The sequence below is a fragment of the Lynx canadensis genome, chromosome B4 (genome assembly GCF_007474595.2).
Source record: "Lynx canadensis isolate LIC74 chromosome B4, mLynCan4.pri.v2, whole genome shotgun sequence".
In the NCBI taxonomy this organism is placed as follows: domain Eukaryota; kingdom Metazoa; phylum Chordata; class Mammalia; order Carnivora; family Felidae; genus Lynx; species Lynx canadensis.
The window spans coordinates 136,674,638-136,701,497 of record NC_044309.1 but is presented as its reverse complement, the minus strand read 5'-3'; the positions used below and the strand labels follow the sequence as shown (position 1 = coordinate 136,701,497).

At 57.5% G+C, this 26,860-nt stretch overlaps 1 protein-coding gene across 2 annotated transcripts in view; it reads right to left on the bottom strand.

The window, feature by feature from the left end:
* Positions 1–26,860, bottom strand: part of LOC115517851 (rho GTPase-activating protein 8-like) — an 87,068-nt gene that overhangs the window by 2,394 nt on the left and 57,814 nt on the right. For both annotated transcript variants that reach the window (XM_030320898.1, XM_030320896.1), the window contains 6 exons: positions 26,443–26,529; positions 22,986–23,084; positions 21,744–21,854; positions 7,283–7,356; positions 4,657–4,734; positions 3,772–3,900 (listed from right to left, as the gene is read on the bottom strand). In XM_030320898.1, the coding sequence (XP_030176758.1) occupies positions 3,772–3,900; positions 4,657–4,734; positions 7,283–7,356; positions 21,744–21,854; positions 22,986–23,084; positions 26,443–26,529 (578 nt within the window). The remainder of the gene's footprint in view (positions 1–3,771; positions 3,901–4,656; positions 4,735–7,282; positions 7,357–21,743; positions 21,855–22,985; positions 23,085–26,442; positions 26,530–26,860) is intronic.

The following is a 26,860-nucleotide window of genomic DNA, read 5'->3' as shown; positions in this document are numbered from 1 at the left end:
GGCCGGGTGGCTGTTTGCAGCAAAGCCCTCCCTTCCATGAGCTCTGTTCCCGTTTTACAGCCATACTGCAACTCTTACCTCCCAGAAAGTCCGTAAAGCCAAATCACTCACTTTGTGAGTGACAATGGCCTAGACCAGCGGTCAGCAAACTACAGCCTTCGGACAGAAAGGCCAATTTTTGTCAATAAAACTATTGATACAGGGGCACCTGGGTGGCTCAGTCGGTGAAGCGTCCAACTTCGGCTCAGGTCACGATCTCGCGGTTCGTGGGTTCGAGCCCCGCGTCGGGCTCTGTGCTGACGGCTCGGAGCCTGGAGCCCGCTTCGGATTCTGTGCCTCCCTCTCTCTCTGCCCCTCCCCTGCGCACACTCTCTCTCTCTCAAAAATAAAGACGAACAAAATAAACCATTGGTACAGAGCCACACCCGCCCACTCACACATCACGTGTGGCTACTTTTGCACAACAGCAGAGCCCAGTCGGGGCAACACAGACAGACCCACAAAGCCTCAAATACCTACTACCTGGCCCTTTACGGGAAAGGTTGGTCAGCCCTTCTCCAGACCAACTTAGCCTGTTTGTGATGCCCTGCAGCTCAGGTCCCCACACCCACCAAGAGCCTGGGGGAGGCTGCCCCAGACTCAGACCCCCGTTTCCTCATAACCATGTCCTCCGCTGAGCTCCAGACCTCAAGCCAGGGCGCACCCACAACTATTCACCGTGCTCCCCACGTCCCGATCCCCCGACGCTAACCTCTTCCGGCTAAGCCTTGGGCGGGGCTACCGTGAACGCCTGTGTGCTTTCCAAACACAGCCCCTGCTCAAAAGACACAAACGTCCCCACCGTCAACGTTCTCGTTGGCCTCTTAAGAAAAGCCTCTCTTTCGTGAACTCGAGCTGTCGTGGGTAACGGGAATGGACAGGGAGTTCCCGCGAAATGATCTTCGAGAAACCAACAAGCTTGGGGGCCGCCACCTCGTTGCCTGGGTCTCAGCCTCCCGGCCCCAACCTCCTCTTTGTAAGATTTATGGTCCCAGAGCACATCCTTGCACAAGGTCCGCCACCCGCTCTCTCTACGGTCTCTCAGGGAAAGAGCGCTCACCGGCGAGCAAGGGGGAGCAGGCTGTCACAAAGCATTTCCTGCGTGCCACGAACCGTGACACCCGGCATTTTACGCACCTTTGATCCTCACAACAGCCCCCACTTTTACGCACCTAAGGGAAGTGAGCTCAGAGAGGTTAAGTGACTTGTCCCCAGTCACACAGCTACTGCATGGCGAAGCCGAGACTTGGATCCAGACCCGCGTGGCTCTAAGCCAGTGCTCTTAACCTCCCGGCTGCACACCGGGAGGTGGTCGTGGCTGCAATTCCCTCGTGCCCTGGACACTTCCCGAGTGTCCCTGCATTTCCCGAGTACACGCAGAAGCCCCTGCTTTCGCCCGACTTCACGGAGAAACCCATCCCACCTGAGAACGGGCTGACAGAAAAAAGAGAGGACACTCAGTTAAATTTGCATTTCAGCTAAAGAGCAAATATTACTTGCGCTAAAAACAAAAAACAGACATTCACCCTTTATCGGAAATTCAAATTGAGGTGGGTGGGCATCCTCTGTTTTCTGTTGCTAGATCTGGTGACCCTACACCTGTCACCATGCGGCCTGGCCGAGTGAGACGGTCCAGAAAGCAGGGTCTCGGTTCTCATCTCAGGGCAGCATCTCGGTTCTCAACGACCAGAATGTTGGGACTTCCTGAGTCTTCAAATTAGCGGAGGGCCAACCAAAAATGGAAACAGCTCCAAACGTTCACCCGTAAAATTACAAAGCTGGTGCAACACGACCATTGAAAGAATGAGTGACTGCACATGAGGAGGGAGAGAGGAGATGTGATGCTAACACACGAAAGCCAGGCTCCAGGACCATGCATAGGAGCGGCGCTCCTGGCGTGATGGGCAGGTGCCCACGGAGCCCCCGCCGGGGTACATGCCCGCGTGGGAGCGCAGGGGGGGGGTGGGGACTCCCGTTTCACTGCTGTGGACTTTGGGGCTTTTGTTTGTTTCCTACGCTATGTGCCTGTGTTATTTCCATCAAAATAGAATTTATTATTTTTTTTTTAATTTTTATATTTTAAAGTTTATTTTTTTTTTAACAAAATTTTTTTCTAACATTTATTTATTTTTGAGACAGAGAAGAGACAGTGTGTGAGCAGGGGAGGGGCAGAGAGAGAGAGGGAGACACAGAATCCGAAGCAGGCTCCAGGCTCTGAGCCGTCAGCACAGAGCCCGACGCGGGGCTTGAACTCACGAACTGCAAGATCATGACCTGAGCCGAAGTCGGACGCTCAACCGACTGAGCCCCCCAGGCACCCCTAAAGTTTATTTACTTATTTTGAGGGGGCTGGGGAGAGAATCCCAAGCATCTCTGTGCTGGCAGCACACAACCCGATGCAGGGCTTGAACTCACGAACGTGAGATCATGACCTGAGCCAAAATCAAGAGTTAAGACGCTTAACTGAGCCACCCAGGAGCCCTCTCATAATATAATTTTTTAAAAATTCTCAGCAGCTGCCCCAACCCAGCCCCACTCCCTGGTGCACAGGATGAGCTTTGCCCCTAAGACACTTGTGCTTTCCATGGGTCGTGCCTCAACCCCGCTGAGCTAGGCATTCCATGGCACAAAACCCAGACCATCAGCATCTCCCAGGGTCCAGTTAGAAATGCAGACTCTTGGGCCACTGCCCACACCTATGAGTCTCCGGGGTGGGGCCCAGTGACCCATGTTTTAATGCACCCTCCGGGGGTTCTGGTGCCTGGGGACGTCTGGGAACCTCAGACACCCTGACAAGACTTCACCTCCTGCCCAGCAGGCCTTTCCCTGCTTTCCTTCCAGTAAGTGCCAGACGCCCTGCAGCCACATCACCCTGCCACACCCGGTTCAATGACACGCCTGTCCCTGCGGCCAGCCTGAGCGCTCCTGGCGAGCAGGGCCTACGTGCTCACTCCCCTCCCGTCCGCAACCACCCCGCACGGGCCGTGGCAAGCAGGTGCCAGAGTCAAAGAGGAACATGTGTGTTCGGTGATAACCACTGCACGAGGGACGGCCCGACACGGCCGAATGGCTGAGGTGACTGGCGTTTTAGAGGGAGAATGAGGGCACAGGGAGGGGTGCAGGGGTTGGGGGGGGCCTGAGCAGAGTCAGGGAGGGGGTAGTTATCCGGGTGTGTTCATGGCAGAAACACGCTGCTCGTGTCCTGGGACGGGGTCAGCGGTGCAGGCTGGGTTAGGCCCCCACCGTCACGGGACACTGGGGTCTCCTTGAACGTCTACATCTCAGAGCCGGCTCTGGGGTCCCTGACACAGTTCTGGGTGTAGAAGATTCGCATCCCAAAGGGCAGAGGAGGGATTTCTAACTGCAAGCTTTCTACGGTAACCGCTCAAAGAGGGGGTTCGGGGCCTCTGCCCCCCACCAGCCTCCACCCCCCTTCTACACACAGAAGTTGGGGTGCTGGAGGTGGGGGGCTCCCCCAGAGCAGGGCAGGGAGGGCCTGGAGGCGGCCCTTGGACCGGGCCGTGCACCCCGAACCCAGAGACGCCCTCTGCCACGCTGCCTGTCGCCCCAGCTGCACCCGACAACCCCTGCCCCCACCCACGGACGGTGGTGGCCCGGCCCGGCCACTGACACTTGTCCACGGGGTCGGACGGCAACAAGAAGAGGCCGGCAGCCCCTCCCCCCCACCCCCCAGACTGGCCCTCGGCGGGGCCCCCCAGGGCAGGTACCCACTGGTGATCCCGAGAATCTGCTCATAGGCCGTGAAGGTCAGCAGCGGCTGGGGAAGCTCTCGCAGGAAGGTCTTCAGGATCACGGCAGGGATGTGGACGTCCCCATAGTCGTCAAAGTTCACGGGCTTCCCTGGACACAGAATGTCTCAAGTCTGAGTCCCGACGGGGCCGCGGAGTCCGGCGTCATGATGGGCCCCGACGCAAACGTCTTTAGAACTCCCGAGGGGGAGACCTCTCGCCAGGCATGACCCTGTCGCCTGCTGGACCCGGGGGGTGCTGCTACGTGCCCCCCTCGGCCCTCTGGGGCACCTGGCAGAGTCTGGGTGTGCCCCCAGTCCCCCCGCCGTGTGGGTCGGCCCCGCCTCGGATGCAGGTGCTCGGCGCACGGGTCTGAGGACGGCCAGTCCACACGCGCCCCGCGCCGGCCCTGTCACCGGACGGGCGAACCGTACGAGGGAGAGGAATGAGGAGGGTGGGCAGGGGCGTGAGCAGAGCTAGCCGCCTCAGCAGTGTCGCTGTAGGGTGCTCAGCTCCGACACGGCCTCCCGACCTGCGGGTGTCGCCGCAGGCAGCCGAGAAAGCGGTGCCGGGCCCGCTGGAGGGGCTGCCGAATGGAGACTCCATGGAACATTTCAGACCACCTGTCCGCCTGCAATGACGGGAGAAGCCCTCAAGGCACAACGGCAGCGTGCGGCCACCTGCCGAGGGCCGGGGCTCCGGGTGCAGGCCTCGCCTGGGCACCTGCCCGGCCCTGGGCTATGCTGGGGGTTGGGTGGGGGCGGGAGCCACGCTACCTTGGGCCTGGGGGCTCTGCGGCCGTGGAGGGCTGTGCAGGCCGGGCAGGCGGGAGGCCCAGGGTCAGGGGTCTCTGCGGGGACAGACTCACCTTGATTGTACAACCGCTGAATCTCGCGGATGGTGTGGACACTGGCCGATCTCCGGAACAGGCCCTCAGTGCGGAGTCCTAAGGAGAGAGAGCCTCCAGGCACCTCACAGGTCCTAGCACACTGGGTTTCTGGAACATTCCACGACTCCTCCTGCCCACGCGTCACCCTCCCGTGGCTGGCAGGGAATGCTCTCCAGCTTGGTTCATCCCCCCCACCCCCCCGACACCCACCACCCGCGATCCCCACCTTTATTTATTCCTCAAACTTCCAAACTCCCAACCCCACCTGACTGCCTACTTCTGTGGCCCCCGGGAAGAGAGAACCAAGTCAGACAGACCTGGAGTCCAGCCCAAGTCTGTCTCATCCCGCTGTGTGACCGCAGCGAAAGCACGTAGCCTCTCTGAGCTCAGCCACCCCGTCTACAGAGTAAGGCCCTGAGCCCCTGCCTCTGAGGGCTGCAGAAAGAATCGATGAGGCTGGATATGGCACATGTTCAAGCACCCGGGTGGCCTCCATACACGCTGCTTCCGCTTAGTCCCGCAGCTGCATCGACACAGGTGACCCGTCCAGTATGGCAGCCACGGGCCATACGTCATGATTTAAATTTACATTTAATTAGCAAAAATTAAGTAAAATTAAAAATGCGGTCACCCGACGTAGGAGACACCTAGAAAGTGCTCTACTGGGCTATTGCCGCGAGCAGCTAGAAGCTACCGTTCCGGACGCGGCAGATACAGGGAGCACTGGGCTCCCTCCCCAGCCTCTTCTCCCTTCTGAAGCTGGGTCTATTCAACGAATATATCCAGGTCGGAGCCGCCTGTGCACGGACCTTGCCGGGCTTCACCGGGCAGCTTCCCACGGGGACTTCCCACGGGCCTGCACAGTCCGGCCTCTCCTGCCCCACTACCCCTCGGCCCCCTCCTCCGGCCTCCAGTCTGCCCTATGCTCCTTGCTCCTCCCGGCCTTTGCACGCACTATCCCCTCTGCGTGAGTGGCTGGTCCCTCTCTTTTTTTTCCTGACAGATTGTAGTAGGAAAATTTCTGAGGTGGCTCCCAAAGTCCCGGACCCCGTGGGGCACACTCATTCTGCCCGGGATCCAAACACTAATCTAGGCGCCACAGGGAAGGGACTCTGCAGACAGGATTCAGGCCCAAGGAGCTGACCTTAAGATATGGAAGATCATCTTTGGTGGGCCTGACCTAATCAGGCAAGACTTTTAAAAGGGACCGGGTTCTTCCTGGCTACAGACATTTGAAGCATGGAGGCCGGACTCGACAGGAGGGAAGGTCTCTGTTGGTGGAGGGGGCCGCACGGAAAGGAAAGCGTGCAGCCTCTAGGAAGAGAAAGAGGCCTTTGGCCGACAGCCACCAAGGACACACAGGCATCTCTGCAAAGAACTGAATTTGGCCAACAAACTGAATGAAGGTGGAAGCGGATTCTTCCCCAGAGCCTCCAGAAAGGAGCGCAGCCTGGCGGGATACCTTGAGTTTCGCTTGCGAGACCCTGAGCAGCCCGACCCCCGTGTGCCTGGACTTCTGACCCGTGGAAACAGCTTTACAGAGGAAATCGCAATGGAGTCCTCTCGGTCGCGACCGTGAGCCCCCAGAACGGCGGCTGGTGGAGGGGGGGAGTGCCGTTACCATGGCAACCCCAGCACCTCAATCAGGGCTGGATGCAGGGAGGTGCCCAAAGGGTACATGTTTGATCGTGCATTCATTCAACAAATACAATACTGAGTTCCCACTTGGAGCTGGGTTTTTTATTTTTTCATAAATAAAGGACCTGATACGTTAAAAAGGGAGACACTCCCTCTCCCGGTTTCTGACAACCTGGTCTTACACACTATCTTCTCTCTGCTCCCGAAACACGGAACAGAACGGGAGGTGCCGCGAAGGACTTCTCGCCAAAGTAGAGACCATTCTAAGCGACAATCAGATCCTCCGGCTAGAGAGGCGCCAGCTCATAGAACTTTCTAGCATTAGGACATGCAGTTTTGAGGGCGCGCCAGGTAAAAGGCCCCCCAGGGCCCCCAGCAATGACGGCTCCCACTGCTCGTCGGACGCGCCCCCCCCCTGCACCCTGCGGCACCTGCCTGCGGGGGGCCACCCCCCCCCCAGCAGCCTGTTTGCCCAGAGAACTACACTCCTGTCAGGGTCCACACTTTTCCTGTGGATCTGGGAACTCTGGCCTCGGGCAGGAGTCCTGGAGGAGCCACAAGGCGCACCCCCTCTGATCACCGAGTGCGCCCACCCCACTGGCGACAGCACCTGCAGACCAAGCTATCTATCATATCAAAGGGGTCTCTTCACGGAGAGCTTTACATGTATCATCTCATTTAGGCCCCAGAGCAACCCCGTGAATCAGGCACTGTCATGAACCCCATGGGGCAGATGAGGAATGAGAGGCCCAGAGAAGGTAAGTAACTGCCCAAGGTCACACAGCAAGTACACAGTAGAGCCGGGATGCAAACCCAGACATTCTGTGTGCCTGAGTCCATCCCGTGCTGGTCACCCTTCCCGCACGAGGCCCAGCCCCTCCAAGTCCCCGGTCTGCACGGTGCCCGGGACACGAGATGGGCCTCCCAGAGGCCCTCACACCCCTGGCTGAAGCCAGCTCTCACTTACCTTTCTCTCTTAGGTATGTCACTGTGAATCTCAGCACAGGAGGGATGAGTTCACCTTGATTTTTGTCCTTGAGGCTGAGGGAAAAGAAAAGAAAGCAGTTTTTACCTGGAGGTGACAGGTCCTCTCCACATCTCTGTGTAAACACAGGACCGAGGAGCCACACAGGGACAGACGCAGACTCGGTGCTCAGACAGTAGGTGTTCTGGTGGCCAAAAGAGAGGCAGAAATAATACACTAGGGCAGCAGCTGAGGGCTCCACCATGATACAGGGGAGACCTGGGGAACGGGGATGGCTTCACGTGGGGCCACTTCTGAGCTAGGTTTTGAGGTATCAGTAGGAGCTTGTGGAGGACCAAAGCCGGGGGGCGGGGAGCATTCCAGACAGGGGGGAAATGCACAGAGGAGGACCAGAGGCACGAGCGGATTTGGCCGTGAGGGCAGATCCGGGAAACCTGGACCATGTGCTGACCAATCAAACAACATGCCTGATGGAAACCTAACGTGCTGCCTCAGGCTGCTAAGACCCAGGCTCTTACCGTGTTCATTTGGTAGAGAATTGATATACAAGGCAACTTTAAAACACAGCCACAAATACACCACCCCAGCCGGCAGAGAGGATGTGAAGTCACAGCCGCCCACCGTGAGCATTCTACGGCCCCGCTGGGCTCCCGCGTGAAACGTTTTGTTTGTCTCTTTCTCACGTGCTGAACGCTCTTGCCCGGAAGGCAGCATATTTGGGAGACGGTTGGATGGAGGGGAAAACGCTCTGTAGTCAGACGCGCCTGCTGGAGTCCTGCTCTGCGACGTCGTAGCTGAGAAGAGCATGTGTTTTGCGGTTCTCTAAACGTCCGCTAGGTTAGTTTGGCCGATTGTGTTCAAGTTTTCTAGACTGTTGATTTTCTACTTGTTCCGTCAATTACTTAGAGAAGGATACTGACGTCTCCTCACGTGTGTCTGTTTCTCCCTCGGTTCTACCACGTTTTCCCTCGTGGATTTTAAAGCTCTGTTACTAGTCTGTAACTTTTTAGGATTATGTCTTATTACGAAATGCCCCTCTTTGTCCCTGGGGTTATTTCTTGTCCTGCTTGGCCTGATATTAGTACAGCCACTCCAATTTTCTTTTGGTTGGTGGCTGCATGGCAGGTCTTACTCTACCCTTTTACTTTTAATCTATAGTGTTTTATCGTTTTACATTTTAAACATCAGTAGGAGCTTCCTTTTTTGTAATCCAAACTGAGAATCTCTTTTAATTGGAATGTTTTTGCCATTTACGTTTAATGTAATCATCACTACGGCTAGGTTTAGATCTAGCATCTTGCTATTTGTTCTTTACTCGTTTTCTCCCTTTTCTTGACTTTGTTTTATTCTTTAGGACTCAGGATGGAACTACCCCAGTGACCCTCCTGAGTCACCGGCTTACAGGTATTGGGACTTCTCCATGACCACATGAGCCAATCCCTTATAATAAATATCCTCTTTCTTGGTTCTGTTTCTCTAGAAAACCTACACGAATATGCTGGGTCTGTGTCTCCTGACCGGTTTTTCTCCTAGTTACGGAACACGTTTCCCTGCTCCCACCCTGTAATTTTTCTTTTTTAAATTTTTTTTTCAACATTTATTTATTTTTGGGACAGAGAGAGACAGAGCATGAACGGGGGAGGGGCAGAGAGAGAGGGAGACACAGAATCGGAAACAGGCTCCAGGCTCTGAGACATCAGCCCAGAGCCCGACGCGGGGCTCGAACTCACAGACCGCGAGATAGTGACCTGGCTGAAGTCGGACGCTTAACCGACTGCGCCACCCAGGCGCCCCACCTTGTAATTTTTCTTTGGAAACTTTACACTGTTGGTTGCTGGGGTTTGTGTGTTTGCGTTTGGTATTCTTTTGAACGGAGATGAACTTTGTTCTGTCTTGCATCAAGTCATTTGGGAACAGGTAGAGCCTTTCAAGGATCGCTTTGAATTTTGCAAGGGGGGCTCTCGAGCAGTCTTCAGACTAAGGCCAATGTAGCTCAACGGCTAAGACAGAAACAGCACCCAAAGCCTTAAGTGCTGACGTCTCCACTTTAAGTTGGGAGAACACTTACCACGCCCAGCCCTGTGTCGGCTCCAATAGCTTCGGGGCCCTACTGTTTTCCGGTGGTACTTTGATTTCCTTTTACATATAGACAGTTTAAACACTCAAAGACTTGAAGGGACAGTCTGTGGAGAACTCTCTGTGCAGCACCCCCCCCCCGGAACTCTGTCCCACAAGGTCACCCACCCAGAGCCCCCAAACTCTGAACTCCGTTACCCCACTTCGGCAAGAGACTGGAGCCTGTCTGGCTTCTCCCTGCTCTGCAGCCTGGAAACATCCCCCGGGCAGTGAGCCGGGGGAGTCGGAGGGTCTGCTCTGTTCGTTTCCTTTCTCTCTGGAATCACGGCCCTGCTGCATATGCTGCCTGGCGTCTGGAAACACCTATCATGATAGGGCTTGTGTGTCTCTCTACGTTCGGGCAGGACGGTCAGTTTGTTCCATGACTCTGTCACGGCAAGAAGCAGACGTCACCGATATATTGTGAAAGGGTTTCCGGGGGCAGGGAGGTGGCCACACGCCTGGCCGCGGTCCCTAGCTCCCCCGGGTCTCACTGTGTTCCATCATCAAGTAGGACCCTTGGGGAGACGGGGACGGGAATGGGGCAGGTCTACGCCTCCAATCCTAACACACAAATATGGACCTCAGCCTCCTGCCTTGGCTCCCCGAGAACAGCCCAAAGTTCAGCAACCCCCAGCTCTTCTGGAAAAATCAGTCACCTCAACAAATACACAGCATCGTCCTGGCCGTGCACTTGCATATTCGTCATTTCGTTTGATTCCGACGGGGAAGGGGAGGACAAGACAGGCTGTTATTATCCCTGCTTCACAGACAGTGAACAAGGCATCCCAAGGAGAGAGTTTCGTTTCTTTTTTTTCTTTCTTTTTTTTCTTTCTTTTCTTTTTTTTTTTTCTTTTCTTTTCTTTTCTTTCTTTTTTCTTTTCTTTCTTTCTTTTCTTTCTCTTTCTTCTTTCTTTTTCTTCTCTTCTTTCTTTCTTTCTTTCTTTCCTCTTTCTTCTTCTTTCTTCTTCTTCTTTCTTTCTTCTTTCTTTCTTTCTTTCCTTTTTCTCTTTCTTTCTTTCTTTTCTTTCTCTTCCTATTTCTTTTCTTTCTTTCTTTTCCTTCTTTCCTTCTATTCTCTTCTTTCTTTCCTTCCTTTCCTTTCCTCCTTCCTTCTTCCTTCCTTCACTTCCTTCCTTCCTTTCTTTCTTCTTTCAACCTATTTTTGAGAGAGAGAGAAGAGCACGAGCAGCGGGAGGGACAGTTCTTTCTTTCTTTCTTCTTTTCTTTCTTCTTTCTTTCAACTTTATCTTTGAGAGAGAAAGAGCACGAGCAGGGGAGGGACAGAGAGAGAAAGAGAGAGAATCCCAAGCAGGCTCTGCACCGTCAGCACACAGCCCGACGCGGGGCTCGAACCCACAAACCGCGAGATCATGACCATGACCCCCGGGAGGGCCCGGGGGCAAAGGCAGCGCTCTGTCCCTGATTCCCGGAGATACGTGTGCAGAGTAACAGCACCCCTGCCCCCAAAATGCGCGTTAAAATGCAGCCACTGGCATGCATTCTCATCACAGCGGGACGCAGGCTGAAGGTAGCCAGGGCCGAAGGGGTATCATCTGGGCTTCCAGCCTCGCTGGAGCTGGGCTCCACCCGTGACGATTTTCACCGAAACCACCTCAGGCTGCTTCCTTCCTCATCTGCCCCGGAGCTCTCCGGGTGCCATCATCAGAGTGGCTGGAACTCAGATGAGGAAACTCAGGCTCTGAGAGGTTGAGCCACTCGACGAAACGGGAGCGGGGCCGGGATCCGAACCCAGACAGGCAGGCTCCGGAAGCCAGCCTCTGAGCACAGTATGAAAACCACTACGCAGACGTAAGTCGCAGATGGGCAAGAGCAGAGACGGGACGGCGAGCATCCACTAAGGGCACGCGCTTAGCCCGGCGCAGGGGGGACACCACCGAGATACACAGGCAGCCGGACGGAAACCAAAAGCGCGGGCTCTGGTATCTGACCTCCTGAGGCCAAATCCTGGTTCTGCCGCCGAAGCTGAGAGGCCCAGATACACCCCTCGACCTGCCCCCACACCCATGCCTCTATTTCCTCTTCTGTTAAATGGGACGATAATTGGACCTGCCCGCCAGAGTGCTTAACACCAGCAAAGCCGTGGGACAGGCCCCGGTGCTCCAAAAACCATTCAGTGAACGTGACTTACGGAGCAAATGACGTCACGCCGTCCAAAGACGTAACGATTGCTGGGGCGCCTGGGTGGCTCCGTCGGTTGAGCGTCTGGCATTGGCTCGGGTCGCGATCTCACACTTCACGAGTTCGAGCCCTGCATCGGGCTCCGCTCTGACGGTGCGGAGCCTGCTGCGGATTCTCTCTTTCCCTCTCTCTCTCTGCTACTCTCCCCAACTCGTGCTTTCTCTCTCTCTCTCTAATAAAGTTGAAAAATTCTAAACAACAACAAAAAGGCGGAACAATTGTAAAACGGAAAATTAAACTAAAACTGGGGCCGGAGTCCCGACCGTGGACGCTTAAGCGGATGCTACAGGAAATGCACAGAAATTCTGGTCGCCCTCGGACCCCCCTCCCCGCTAAGGCGCTGGCACACCGCCCCCCTAGCAGGCCGCCTCCTCTTGTCCTCTCTCGGGGCCAGAGAGGGCAGCGGGGACCACCTCCCCACCGCCATCCCGCCCGTATAGCCTCGCGACCCAGATGGCGCTCACACGGGGCACGCGGCACCGTTACCCGTCCTGCCTCGGACGCTGTGGGCAAACGGAAACTCACCACCGACACCCAGTCTTTCCCACGTCTCAGGGTCTCAGGCCTCCGGGCTGGCTCCCAGCACACCCTGCGCCCTCCCCGCTGCAGGTACACCCTCCCTATTTCTCTTTCCAGGCCCAGCCAAAGCTCTCCTCCTCCGAGAAGGCCTCCTTGCTCCTCTCCAAAGAGCGCAGGCTCCGTGTCCGCTGTCCCCCAGCACCGTGTGGGGAGATTACCATGGACCGTCCCCACATAAGCCCAGGGGAGGCCCAGACTCAGAGCAGATGTGGCAACAGAGGCAGAGGTCAGAGCGGAGCACTTTGAAGGTGGGGGACGGAGCCACGAGCCCAGAACCCAGAAAAGAAAGCTGTTTTGAGACCAGAGAATACGGCAGAAGCGACCGGCCGGTTTCCGGGCCTCGGCCTGAAGACTCTGGCAGTTTCCACCGTGGTCCCAGGGACCCCTGCCAGAAACCGCGAGCTGGCCCGTAAGAAGGGGGGCCACCCTGGGTGTGTCCGGTGGGGAGGCCGTGTCCCAGCTGAGCCCAGCCTTCCCGGCCGCGCGCCAGGACGTGAGGCGGCGCCGCGGACCCCGGGCCCTCCGGAGGAGCAGCTGGGCCACCACTGGACGCCACGGAGCGACCTCTGGCAGCGCCCCCCGGAGCACGCTTGCCTAGCTGGGCTCTGCCCAAATTCCCGGCCCCCAGAAATCAGGACGCGTAACAAAACGGCGGCTGTTTGAGGCTGCTAAGTGCCGGGGGAGGGGGCTGTCGTGACAGCAGGTAACGGAAGACGGTCCAGAACGCGCAGCCGGGGATGAGCCACGCATCTGAGCCCACAGGCCCTGCTCCCGTATCTTGTCCGTTTAGTTTCCGTTGTGATTTCATTGGCCCAAATTCGAGATGGGCTGTGGATGCTGGGAGAGGCCCCAGAGCCCCAAGGCGGCCCAGCTGGAGGCAGGCCCGGGCCTAACTGAGATGTGCGGTCGTCAGGGGCACCTGGGGGGCTCTGTCGGTTGAGCGTCCGACTTCGGCTCAGGTCATGATCTCGCAGTTCGTGGGTTCGAGCCCCGCGTCGGGCTCTGTGCTGACAGCTCGGAGCCTGGAGCTGCTTCGGATTCTGTGTCTCCCTCTCTCTCTGCCCCTCCCCCGCGCTCTCTCTCTCTCTCTCTCTCTCTCTCTTAAAAATAATTAAACATTAAAGAAAATTAAAACAAAACCAAAAGCGTGCGGTCCTTCCGCCGCGATTCCTCGGGGGGATGCAACACCAGTTCTGTTCTTCCTCTGACCCCAGGGTTTACAGAGGACTCCCAAACACATGGCCCACGTGAACAACCACGAAAACTTTGCCAACAGCACTAACAGGCCTATGCGTGTCCTGCTCTCTACGGAAAGCTGGTTTCTTGGTGGTGTCTCTTTGCAGGAGCTGTATGTCGGGGACACAAAGCAACACCGGCCGGCCAAGCGGTCCCCGTGACGCGAGTCGTGTTGCCACGGGAATGCGGGCGGACCCTCCCCCCCACCTCTGACTTGGCCTCCCGTGTCCCCGAGAGGGACGTGGTGGCCTGGGACCCAGGCGGTCCCCTCTCTGCGTCCCCAGGGAGAGAGGAACGTGGCGGACGGGTGGCTCTCTTCCTCCTCCTGCTTCCTTTGGGAGCCAGAGCAGTGCAAGTCCTGGCCCTGCCCTCAGGAGGCGGGTGACCTCAGGCCAGGCTCCTAGCTTCCCCAGCCTCTGTTTCCCCAACTGGAAACCAGAGATGCTGGTGCCCTCCTCCCAGCTGCAAAGAGTAAATACTGAGCGACACAGAGGCCTGCGTTCAGCTACGAGTCAAATGTACCAACGATCGAAATCAATGGAGCTCTAGGGGCTGAGTGACGTCCCAGGCCACACGCGGGCGGCCCGTGTCGGACCAGGAAGCGGGCCCAGGACGCTGCAGTGACTTGCCCGGGGTCACACAGCTAGGGGGCCTGGGTCTGCTGATTCCAAAGCCTGGCGTAGTGAACGTTCTTGGGGAGGGGGCCCTGCTGAGACCGGTCAAACGGGCCGACGCTGATGAGCTACCCAAAGACCCCCTTGCCTGCAGCTTAGCTCACATTTCTTTCTTTTTTTTAAAATTTTTTGAATGTTTATTTATTTTTGAGACAGAGAGACACAGAGTGCAAGTGCGGGAGGGGCAGAGAGAGAGGGAGACACAGAATCCGAAGCGGGCTCCAGGCCCCGAGCTGTCAGCACAGAGCCCGACGCGGGGCTCGAACTCACGAACCGCGAGATCATGCCCTGAGCCGAAGTCGGACGCTTAACCGACTGAGCCGCCACCCAGGCGCCCCCACATTTCCTTTTTCTAAAGCAGGCTTCCAGGGTGGGGAGGGGCCTGTAAGATGGTGAGACACTGAGGTCCCAGAAGGGGTGTGCCCAAAGTTGCAGGGCCCCCAGCCAAGCATGCCTCCTCCCCCGTGCCCTCAAGGCGCATGGACCTCCAGCCGGGCTCACGGGCCTCTCGTGGTGAGCCACGGAGCGACTCATCCCCTGGGATTCGATGACCGCTCTCGGCAGCGCAGAAACCCACGTCATGGATTTCTCCTCCCTCCCATCGCCCACCCGCTGGCTCAGAGAGGGGCTTGCTCAGTGGCCTGGGTCAGTGCAGAGGATGACAACCGCCCCAGGGGCTCTGGATAAAGGGTGCTTCCTGGCTGAGAGGGGACGCCCAGGGCAGCAGCGAATCCTTTCTCACTGGGTCCCTCCCTGTGCACCCCCATGTGTGCGGGCCAAGGCCAGGGTCAGGTCTCCACAAGGACGCACGGATTACTAGACCCACAGCCTGAACTAAAGTTCCAAGGTGCATGCGGCAGGCAGGCGGGGGGCTCTCCACAGCCGAGCGCTATTCCTGGGCCAGCACCATGTGCTCCCGGCCAACCGTCTGGCCCCAGAGGGCACCGGGGGTTCTCGGCACATAATCCTTGCTCGTAGCCCCTCCCCGCTGGGGACGCGCTGGGAGTGATCAGCAGGTTCCTGCCCTGGTTTTGGAGGTGAGAGGCACACGAGTGAGGACAGGCTGTAGCTTTGTAGCGATGGGAGGGACGGAGCGGGAGGAGGAGCTGGCCGGCCCGGCTGGGGACCCGGGCTCTCCCGGCCCTCTGAAGTGGTCATTGACCTCTCGGCCCCTCCCGGTTCCGGGAACGCCTCGCTGGGCCACAAAGGCGGCCGGGAGGTCGCGGGCACCCACGGAACCCGGCAGTGCACGTGGACAACCGCCACGTGCAGGGGACCGAGGGTGCGCCGGTGTGCCGCCAGGCCTGCTGGCTCTATCGCCGTGCCCGCGTGGCGACAGAAGACAAAGCCGGCTCAGAGAGGCAAATCGTTTCACCGGAAGTCACACGGCCTAAGGGTTCAAGTGAGAATCGGACTCCCAAGCCCTTGTAGCCGGAGCAGACCACAGCCTTGCATCCCGGGTCGGGGTCTGGTGGGACTGACCCCCCACCCCTGCACAGCTGGCCTCTGTGGGAGGTGGAGGAGGAAGTGGCAAGTTTTGTATCGTTCGCAAGACCAGCCCCCAAAACTCCCCGTGGGGCGGGGGGGTCCTGGCAAGTCAGGCTGGCACACGACTTAGGAGCAGAGCCCAAGGAGGCCCGGCCCGGCCCCCACCCCGGAGGCCCTTCCCAAGGACGGCGGCTTCTGCTCTCCGGACAGCCACACGGTGCAGGAGACCAAAGACGGGTGTTCCCGGGCACCCCTCACTCCCTTCCTCGTGCAAGTGGCCGCTGGGTCAGCTGGAACCGTCCGCTCTGGGAGAGGAGCAGCTGGGAGTCACGTGGTCCTGCTCATTAACGAACGGCCCAAAGGGGACCTCTGCCTCCGTCGCCCCCACATCCCACTTCCTGCAGGTGCGGAAGGAGCAGGAGAGGTGTGGGCAGGGGGACCCACCCGCTTCCCCCCCGAGTCTGGAAGCCCCCCACCCCTCTCTTCTCCCACCTGCCCACCTGCTTCACCTGTACGTGCAGGACGGAGCAGACAGGTGAAGGAAATGCCACCGGGAATCTCTTTTATAGAAGAGTTTACGGGTGTGACCGTTAGTGCCTCTTTCTCCCCCTTATCTGACTTAAAAGGCCACAGAGCAGAGCAAGAATTACAAATGTGTGCCAGTGGGCACAAAATTAAGACCTAGTTGGTGTGCCCATAACGACACAGAGGGGAGAAGGGACAGGGGACGAGTTTTGTGCCGTGGCGGCAAGGTGAGTAACGTTATCGCTACTAAGAACCAGTTTGTGATGAACGAAGCTGTGAACTCTAATCCCAAGACGCAAACTACCGCAAGTGACTCAAGAAGGAATGTAAGATCTGAGAAGGTATAATGCGTGAAGACACCGAACTTTTTTTTTTTAATTTTTTTTTTTCAACGTTTATTTATTTTTGGGACAGAGAGAGACAGAGCATGAACGGGGGAGGGGCAGAGAGAGAGGGAGACACAGAATCGGAAACAGGCTCCAGGCTCCGAGCCATCAGCCCAGAGCCCGACGCGGGGCTCGAACTCCCGGACCGCGAGATCGTGACCTGGCTGAAGTCGGACGCTTAACCGACTGCGCCACCCAGGCGCCCCTGAACTGTCATTTTAAAACTTCCCACGAAGAAAAGCCAAAGACATTGCCGTATGAGGTGACCGCAGATCAGTTCTTACGAACACAGACACCAAATCATCCACAAGGTACCAGCAAAGCAAATCCAGCTACGTAGAAAGAGATTATCCACCAGGAACACATGCGATTTATCCCAAGGATGCAAGGTTCGTTCAACATAAAAACTGATCAATGTAACCGCCATATTATTAGAATAAAGGACAAAGCCTCTGTCATCGTCTCCATAAAGGCAAAAAAAAAGCACATGACCAAATCTCACATCCCTTCATAGGAAAAAAACAAAACAAAACCCACCGCTCAATGAGCCAGGAACACAAGGGCTTTTCCTCAGCCGGATAAAAAGCATCTATGAAAAACCCACAGGTAATATCATATTTAATGCTGAAAAAACGTAGCCACTTCCCAGTAAGAAGAGGAAAACGCAAGGATGTGTGCTCACCCCACTCCTTCCCAGCACTGGAGGTCCGGCCAGTGCAATCAGGCAGGAAAAGGAAGTGAACGGCACCCCGGATGAACCGGAAGAAGTGAAAGTATCTCTATTTACAGGCGACAGGGTCTTGGATGTGGAAAATACTAAACAAAAAATCACAAAACATCCATAAGAACTAATAGATGATTTTACTTAGGCAGTAGGCTATAAGATCAGCTGACAAAAATCAATTGCATTTCTTTTTAAAAACACATTTTTTTTAATGTTTTATTTACTTTTGAGACAGAGAGAGAGAGACAGAGCATGAGCAGGGGAGGGGCAGAGAGAGGGGGAGACACAGAATCCGAAGCAGGCTCCAGGTTCCGAGCCGTCAGCACAGAGCCCGATGCGGGGCTCGAACTCACGGACCGTGAGATCATGACCTGAGCTGAAGTCGGACGCTCAACCGACTGAGCCACCCAGGCGATGGGCCACTGATTTTTGACAAGGATGCCAAGGCAATTCAGTGGCGAAAAGAACGGTGTCTTTAACAAACGGTCCTTGTGTGCGTAGAGTCATCCGGGAAGGCTTCCTGGAGGAGGAGACTGTGAAGGAGGACTAACGGCAGGCAAGCCTGGCAGCAGGAACGGGTTCACGTGGTCCGCACACCCTGTTGTTATGCGCCCCCCCCCCCCCGGGCCCTGGAGGTGGGGAGGGCATGGTTTCACCTCCAGTCACAGGGAGGGAAACTGGGGTTGCTTAAGTTAACCAGCCTGACTTCCCAAAGCTGGGACCTGCATCCCCCCTCTGCCCTGAGGAGGCCCTCCCTCTTTCCACTACCCCGTATCTGCCCAGATAGAGCCGTACTAAGTGCCCACGTGCATTTTCTCTCTTCAGCGATGGCAAGGGCCAAAGATCCCTCGAGTCTCTGACGTCCCCCTTGATACGTTAACTTAATTAGCTTGTTCTAAGGTGACAGCTTTCTGTTGTGTGCTTCTGAACTTAACTCAGCAAATTAACATTTGTGAATAGGATTTGGTGATGAATTTTAATGACTTTCATTCATTCACAGTCCAAACAAATTACATATTTGGTACTCTATTTAATATGTTTATTGCCGTTTTATTGTAGTCGTTTGCAACGAAACGGCATAAAATATTAATTTAAAGAGGCAATCGCATGGATTATCTCTCAAAGTGGCACACACGACGTTTTCCAAAGGTTGTCCAGTGAGACTCAGCACTCCCTAAAGATACAAGGAACCGGGGCACCTGGCGGGCTCAGTGGGCAGAGCATATGACTCTTGATCTTGGGGCTGTGAGTTCGAACCCCACGTTGGGCGTTAAAAAAAAGACAAGGAACTGATTTTTACAGTTAGAACTGGCCCCAGAACAGGAATGAACCAAGACCTTTATAAAGGCATTTCTAATACCTGTCTTCGATCTGGTAACGGACATCTCTGGAGTTCAAACTCTGTCAACGCACCCTGAAAGACACCTGCTCAAGACAGGGGTCCCAGGGTGACTCCCCCATACTGTGCTCAGAGACATGGCTGTAGAAATCCACGAGGTAGAGGTGTTCCGTCTTTCATTCTTAAAGCTTTATTACACAGGGGCGCCTGGGGCGCTCAGTCGGTTAAAGTCCGACTCTCGGTTTCCCCTCGGATCACGATTTCGAGGTTTGTGAGTTTGAGCCCCACATCGGGCCCCGCCAGCACGGAGCCAGCTTGGGATTCTCTCTCTCCCTCTCTCTCTCTGCCCCTACCCCGCTCACATGCTCTTTCTCCCTCTCTCAGAATAAATAAATAAACTTGAAATAAATAAAGTTTTATTATTAGACAACAGGAGACAGAAGTGGTTTGGAACAACGAAATCGGCGATCTGAAAGGCATCACTAGAGTCGTCAGATGAAGGGACTGATGACGGAAGCAGCACGGATACACAGGCCAGGCTGAAGGCGGAGACACAGCAGAAGCCTCAGGCCTGAAAATCCTGGAGCCTGGGCCCGCGGGGGGGTTGGGGGGGGCCCTTCTCACCAGCGCCCCCAGAGGGGCCCGCCGTCACTGCATCGGCCAGTGCCGCCTTCCCAGGCGGGCCGCAGGGGTGCCGGGGCCACACCCACGGGCGGGAGCAGGTCACTCCAGTACATATTGACAGCGGGTAAAGAAGGAAACTTTGGTAAATTTTTGTTCCGGATACATTCGGGAACACTGTAGGTCAACATATGCTGCGTTCGCTAAGTGCTTACAATATAGCTCTCCGGGGAGACCCCACCTGTGTGCGTGTCTGGGGAGGGGAGGCAGCGGTGAGACCCCAAAGGTCTAGAGCTGAGCTGTCCAGCGGGGCAGCGGGAGGGGGGCACATCAGTTGGGGCCGCCTGGGTGACACGGTCGGTTGGGCGTCTGACTCTTGGTTTCGGCTCAGGTCATGATCTCAGGACTTGTGGGTTTGAGCCCTACATCCGGCTCTGCACGGACAGTGTGGAGCCTGCTTGGGATTCTCTCTCTCTCTCTCTCTCTCTCTGCCCCTCCCCTGCTCATGCCCACACATGCACACACTCTCTCAAAATAGATAAACATTAAAAAAACTTTTACATCAATTAAAATTAAATGAAGTTAGAAATTCAGTGCCTCAACTGCACTAGTCACATTTCGAGTGCTCAACAGCCACAACCTGGCAGTGAGGACCATGTCTATCATCTCAGAAAGTTCTGGAAGGCAGGGCCTTCCTTTAGCTGTGGTGACACACCCGAGGTGCCGACTCCCACCCCCTTACCAGCCCCGCCCTCAGCTCCTTCTCCTAGGCCCCCCCGCCAGGTACCTCCTTCCCCCACATAGCTCTCCCTGCCCCACAGTCATTTCCTACACCTGCTATAAACTAATCGCTACAAACTCTGTAGTTCAAAACCACAGAAGCTTCCTATCCTGTACTTATGGGGGTGTCAGAAGGTAAAACAGGTCAACACGGCTGTAGTTCTACAGAAGCTCTAAGGGACGGTCTGTTCCTTGTCTTTCCCAGCTCCAAAGGGCGGCCTGCATCCCCTGGCTCGAGGTCCCATGTCACTCCAACCTCCGCTTCTGTCCTCAGGCCTCTTCTCTGACTCAGACAGACCCTTGTGATGACACCGGGGCTGCCTGGATGATCCGGGATCATTCCCTCCCCGTCCCACCATCCTTCCCCGACTCACATCTGCGGTTTCTTTCACCATGTAAGGTGACACCACCAGGGGCTCAGGATCAGGAAGGACACTGACATCCCCGGACGCCATCATTCTTCCCACCACATCCTAACCCCTTCACTCTAGGCAAGAAGAAAGAGGGGGTCCCCAGCGTCTGTCTCCCCTGTGGCCCCGGAGCCCGTAGGAGGGAACAATGAAGGGTCCTTGTGCCCAGATGCCTCGGGAGGGACAAGTGACAGGTACGAGGCAGCACGTAGGCACCCCCCAGTGCCCCAGCCAGGACACCACCCCGAGAGTCTCCGTTCTCATTCCTCCAAACCTCATCGAGCCCCACTGTGGATCTTAAAGGTCACCAGCTTTTTGCGTGGGAAAGCACACCACATGCCACCTTCCGACACGAAACGACCGCCTGGTGGGCCCCACCCCCACCCTGCAGACCCTGGTCTTCCTACACGTGGTGTAGACCAGACCCGACCGCCCGGCGGGGCCGCGGGATAAAACGTCTCCTTTGTCCTCCGTCATCCCAGGTACCCGAGATCCTGGCCAACCGCCCGAAGCAGAGCGCACGAGCACGGCCAAGGCACTTGTTGCCAAGCGGGGGAAATACCCAGAGAGGCTCCCGGGGCAGCCTGCTCGGGTGGGGTGGTGATGCAGGAGGGCCCTGGATACAGCCCAGAGCATCAAGGAAGGCTTCCCGGAGAAGGTGCCTCGGAAGGAGTCTCCGAAGAGAGGAAGCTGGCCCGGAACCCTTTTGGGAGGGGGCGTCAAAGGCCTGAGCTCACGTCATCCACCTCGCTCACCCCAGAAATAAGCAAACAAGCTGAGGTGGGGAGTGAGTTCAGGGTCGCGTGGCTAAGAAGGGGTGAGATCAGCCAGGAAGGGCAGGACACGCTGTGACACGAACACTCCCTGCTCGGGGGCTTAGACCCGACAGGAGCGCGTTGCTCCCTCGTGCTCGGCGTGGGCGTCAGCGGGTCACTCGGGCTGGCATGTCCACCGGCTGCCGTCACCACGACATGAACTCGCTTAGTGGCTCCCAAACTCCCCTCCCGACGTGGCCTGCCCCACGGTGGCGCCGGCTCGCTGGCCAAAGCAAAGAACAAGACCACGCTGCACTCCGGGGTGGTGGCACGTGTCCGGCGGTGGCCTGGGAGCCGGGAGCCACCGCAGCCGGCGAGCAGCACCGAGCAGCGGCGACGAGAGCTCTGCTCGCCGCCGCCGGATCTTGGCGCGGCACGGCGGGAGCACGCGCCGTGCACTCCCCGCTGCAGGGAAAGGGCGCCTTTCGCATTCTCCGCAGGGCAAGCTGGGCTGCGGAAGGCAAGGGTCTGGGGACGACCTCTCTGGGGCGTGGGAGTGTCCCACGGTCCCACCGAGGAAACGAGCAGGCCGCGGACCGGCTCACTTACTATTGCAGACTGACGCCAAACTGCTGGGTGGGCAGAGGGGGCCGCGGCGGCGGCGTCTTGGCGGGAGCGGGGACCTGGCCCCTGTGCAGGTTCCGGAGCTTCTCGTCGTATCTGCGGACACAGCAGAGGCGCGGCGCTCAGCTCGCGGGGGAGGAGCCTCGGGCCACGGGCCGGGTGCCCCGAGCCTCACGCTTCTGGGCCCACGTGCCGCACCACCACCTCACACGTGTGCAGCTGTGTGCGCGTGTGCATGCGCCCCCCACCCCACCCCCCGCCCCCACAATCCCCCGCCGTCCTGGGCCTTCATCCCACCCCGGCACACGTCCAACCTCGCCTGCCAACCCTTGGCCAACATTTCACCCACGTCTCTGCTGGACACACCCTTTCCCAGCCTTTCCTGTCCCCTGGAAACTCACCTCAGCAGTCACCTCCTCCCGGAAGCTCTCCCTGATAGTCCCCTCCCTAGTTGTTCTCACGGACTTGTGGTCCCCACCGCGTGGGAGCATTCCAAGGGCAAGGTCACTGCCTACACCGCTCTGTGTGCCCGACTTCCGGCACGTGACCTGGCGCCCAGAAGAGCTAACATCTCCCCTGCCCCTGCAAGGCTGCCCAGCTCGATGCGGCTTGGCGAGGACCCTGCTCCCTCAGCGAGCCCTCGGAGTGGGGACTGCAAAGGGCAGAGGGTGCCTGACAGGGACTTGGAGACCAGCCCCTGTGCTGGCTGTGGGGCCAACCGGCCACATGCCTTCCTCTGCTCCCCTGACCCCACGGGAGAGACCACAGAGCCACATAAAATGAAGTGACAGATGCACTAATAGGGTTTCAGCAGAAGCCACGGCGGGGGGGGGGGGGGGGGGGGGGGGGGGCGGGGCTGGTTTCCAGAGCACCTGCCACTGCCTCGGGTCGCTTCATTCCACACACCCGAGAAATTCCCCTAATTCTCTGCTCAAAAGCAAAAATGGCAAATACCAAGGCAGCAAACTGCAGCTACGATCACGGCTTATTTTTTAAAATCAGTTTGCGACGCGGGGAGAGAATAACCTCCCGTGTCCCGCCAACGGCCTCCCGCAGCCTCGTTTCTCTGCGTCAGCAGCCGGCATCTTTGTTGACGCCGCAGATTTCTGGGCCGGATCCGTTGGGCGCACGTTTGGAAATTAAGCCTTCCACGCTGGCGGGACTGGACGGAGGCCCGTGGAACCACGGAGGTGTTCTCCCCGGCTGTCGGAAGAGGGTCTGACTCACCGCAGGACCTCGGGGGGGACGATCAGCTGGCCGTATTTGAGGTGTTCGCGCAGCTCACTCAAATAGTTGAAATAGATGACTTTTCTCCCAAACTTATGACTGGAAGGGCAGAAGCAAGAGAATAAAAACCGATCAGGTGGCACCAGAGAGACCAGGGGCCCGGGGGGAGGGGCGGTGGCGGCAGCCGAGGAAGAACAATGCGGGCGTTTTCCGTATTAAGTGAACGTTAAGTGCTGACGCCAGAGAAAACCGGGCCATAACGAAAGCAGCGCACGTCTGCAGAGGTTTCGCTTTCCTAAGATCTCGGATGCGCCAAACACTCTTGAGCGTCTCATCTGCATGAAAATAAATAGTTGCCTCCAATGTGAAGCTGCCGTGAGTGAATCTGCACAGATCCGGGAGATGCAGGGAGGGGCCCAGAGGGCCTGCGGTTCCCGCTTGGCGGTGGCTTCCCTTTTGGGCACCCCTCCCTCTTCCAGGCTCCCGTCGGGGACAGGGACCAAGAGAGACACTGGTTTCTCTCCAGGACGGTGGCCCCCAAGAGGCCACACCGGAGCGAGCGTCACGGAGACAACCCCCCCCCCCAAATCCACCCACCCACCGCCCAGCGCCTCAGTCCTCCCTCGGAAACGGGTCCTCTCCCCGAGCGAGACCAGCCAGGCGAATGCCCACTGGCCGACACCTGGTGGGCACCGGCACCTGGCTGCCGTCAGTAACGCGCCCGTTTCCTGAGCTGCACGGCGGGCGCAGAACAGGATCCGGCGGGTGAGAAGCCACATGCCCGGCCCGGCCCTGCTCCTGGCAGGCCGCCACCACCTGTCCCCTGCCGCGGCTCTACTGAAGTGCAGCCGGCTTCCACAAAACTGCACGGATCTCACGTGCACAACGCGGGGAACGTGGACGCAGGCACACACCGCGATGCCATCACCACGATCGAGGGACCAAGCATATCCGTTGTCTACCAAGCTCTCCTGGGCATCCCTTTGCTCTGTGTGTGTGGTCAGAACACTCAGCAGATGTGCCCTCTTGACAAATCTTCAAGCGCGGGACACCGTGTTGGCCGCCGCAGGCTCCACGCTGGCCATCCAGAGCCCAGCAAACTTCTAGAACCTTTCTTTCCCTTCTCTAACCGAAGCTGAGCTGTTCTACCGGAAGGCAGGCTGGAGCCCAGAGCCCGCGGGAGGCCGAGCCGTGTGCGCTGGCTCCCCCTAGTGGATGAGTGGGAATCAGACCAAGTGCCCGGACCCCCAGCCACCTGCCCCTAAGGGCCGAGGGGGCCTGACCATCTCCCGTGAACCGCCTGTGGGTGGGGGGACAGAGAGCTTCCAAGCTGCAGGGAGGCCTCTGGTGCCAACCCACACTGCCCGTGCAGGAGCGCCCCCCACTTTCGCTCTCTTTCTGCCTGACCCCCTCTAGCATTTGCTGGTCCCCAGGCTCTGGAGGGCAGATGCTTCCTGCCTCTCATACCCGGAAAGACCCCGGGGCAGTCCAGGCAAGGGAATTCAATCACCAGGCCCCACCTCCAGAGGTCTGAGTCAGGAGGTAGGGGCTGGACCCGGGGAAACTCCTGTTCATGGGCTCTGGAGAGCCTCTGGACTTGTCCTCCTCATTTTCAAATGAGGACTTCAAGGCTCAGAGAGGTCAAGCAGCTGCCCAAGGCCACACAGCCAGAGCCCAGTCCCGGCTCCGGGGTCTCCAACCCTCAGTCCTGAGGTTCTCTCCTGGCACCTGCTTATGTCCATGCCTGAGGCGGGATAAGGGGCAGAGCCACACAGGGAATCCCAGCTGAGCCATTACTCACGGTGTGACCTCAGGCAAGCTGCTTAATCTCTCTGAGCATTAACCTCCTCTCCTTTGGAAGAGGGAAAATACAGCTGATGTCATAGGATTGTTTTGGGGTGCTATGCACGTACGGTGCGTAAGAAATTGTAATTAAAGTAATCACAAAAAGATAATAAAAAGGTTTTTTTAAAAAAATGAGTCAGGGGGCGCCTGGGTGGCTCAGTCGGTTAGGCGACCGGCTTCGGCTCAGGCCATGATCTAATGGTTCGTGGGTTCGAGCCCCGCGTCGGGGTCTGTGCTAATGGCTCAGAGCCTGGAGCCTGCTTCGGATTCTGTGCCTCCCCCCGTCTCTGCCCCTCCCCTGCTCACGCTGTGTGTCTGTCTCTCAATAATACATAAACGTTAAAAAAATTTTTTTAAAAAATGAGTCAGGAGATAGGGGCTGGGCAAATGCTAGCAGCAAACATTGAGCATTGGCTATTGCCAGGCAGGCCCTGTTCTAAACACCCCGTCAATACATTGTTGCGACAGGATCAGTACAGCCGCAGTCTGTCTCCCGGGGAAATTAAGGCAGAGGGAGGCTGCATGTCTTGCGCAGAGGAACAGGTGATCAGAGGCGGGGCAAGTCACGCCTGAGCTCCAGAACCACCGCAGCCTCTGGGCTGCCGCACTACAGAGTGGGAGAGGGGTTTTCCCCCAAGAACTGGAGAGGTTTCTAGAACTCTCACAGCTTTTCTAAGGTGAGTGCCAGCACCCAGGAGCAGGAGAACATCTGAGCGGTCTTCTCGGGCACTAGGGTAACGGGCACTGGCTTTCTCACCACGTCAGCCAGGGACGGGCATGCTGGTCCTGGCTAAACAACGGAACAGACGAACGAAATCCCACCGCCCCAACAGGTGCGTGTGTGGCTGCGGCACAGGCAGCCAGGTGGGAACACTGACTGCGTGGGAATCCTCCTGAAACGAAGGAACTCTGGCCTCAGAAATCTCTCCCCACCTTAAACGGGAACAGACTCAAGGCTGCCGTTCCAGGCATTCTCCAAGTGGCACCTGCAGATCTGGGAACCGCAGCCGGCCCCAATGACAGGGCCACACGGGCCACACTCTCTGGAACGAGCACTGGTCTGAGTTTTGGGAGTCCTTGTAGTGAATCATGAAACACGAGGTGGTATTGGGGACCCCCAACGCAGATGCATGAAGTAGGTGCTCAGGCCAGAGCGGGATTTAAAATACCAGATACAGGGTCACCTGGGCGGCTCAGTTGATTAAGCGTCTGACTTCAGCTCAGGTCATGATCTCGCGGTCCGTGGGTTTGAGCCCCGCGTCGGGCTCTGTGCTGACCGCTCGGAGCCTGGAGAGTCTGCTTTGGATTCTTTGTCTCCCTCTCTCTCTGCCCCTCCCCTGCTCCTGTTCTGTTTCTCTCTCTCTCTCTCAAAAAATAAATACACATTAAAAAAAGAAAAAATAATAATAAAATGCCAGGTGCAAAGCTCGCAGCTGTCGTAAGCTGACGTCCTGTTCGTGACCGTCAGCCGTTGTGACCCGCCACAGCCGTGGGGCGGGCAGAGTGCCCCAGGGACGAGACCGCCACGGTGCCACAGAGGGAGGGCCGTCCCCCCGCCCCACGGGATGCAGCCTCCTGCCCCGGTGAGGTCCTCGCCTAGAGCACCACGTACCTGATGAGGGGTTTGAAGACGGTCCACAGGACTTTGATGAAGTTGGTGGGGTGCACAACATAGAGCGCCTTCAAGTTCTTTTTGTACCTGAGGAGGGAAGCGTGGGAGGACTTCAGAGCGCTACACCCCGCGCCCGAAGCTGAGCCCTGACCGTGAGCCTCAGAACCTTCGCTGTCCGAACAGAGCCACTTTAAGGACGTTGGCCCAAAAGCAGGAAGGGGAATCAGGACCTCCCGTCCATTGGCACCACCTGGCACGCACACGGCACTTCACCGTTTGCGAGAGCAGAGCCCCCTTGCGGGCGCTCACCCAGGGGGAGGGGCGGGGTGCACCGAGCAGTTCGCAAGGGCAGGCCGCTGGGAGAGCCCCGGTGCGCCCACCGACAGGGTCCCGGGCACCCACTTAAAGAGCCTGCGTG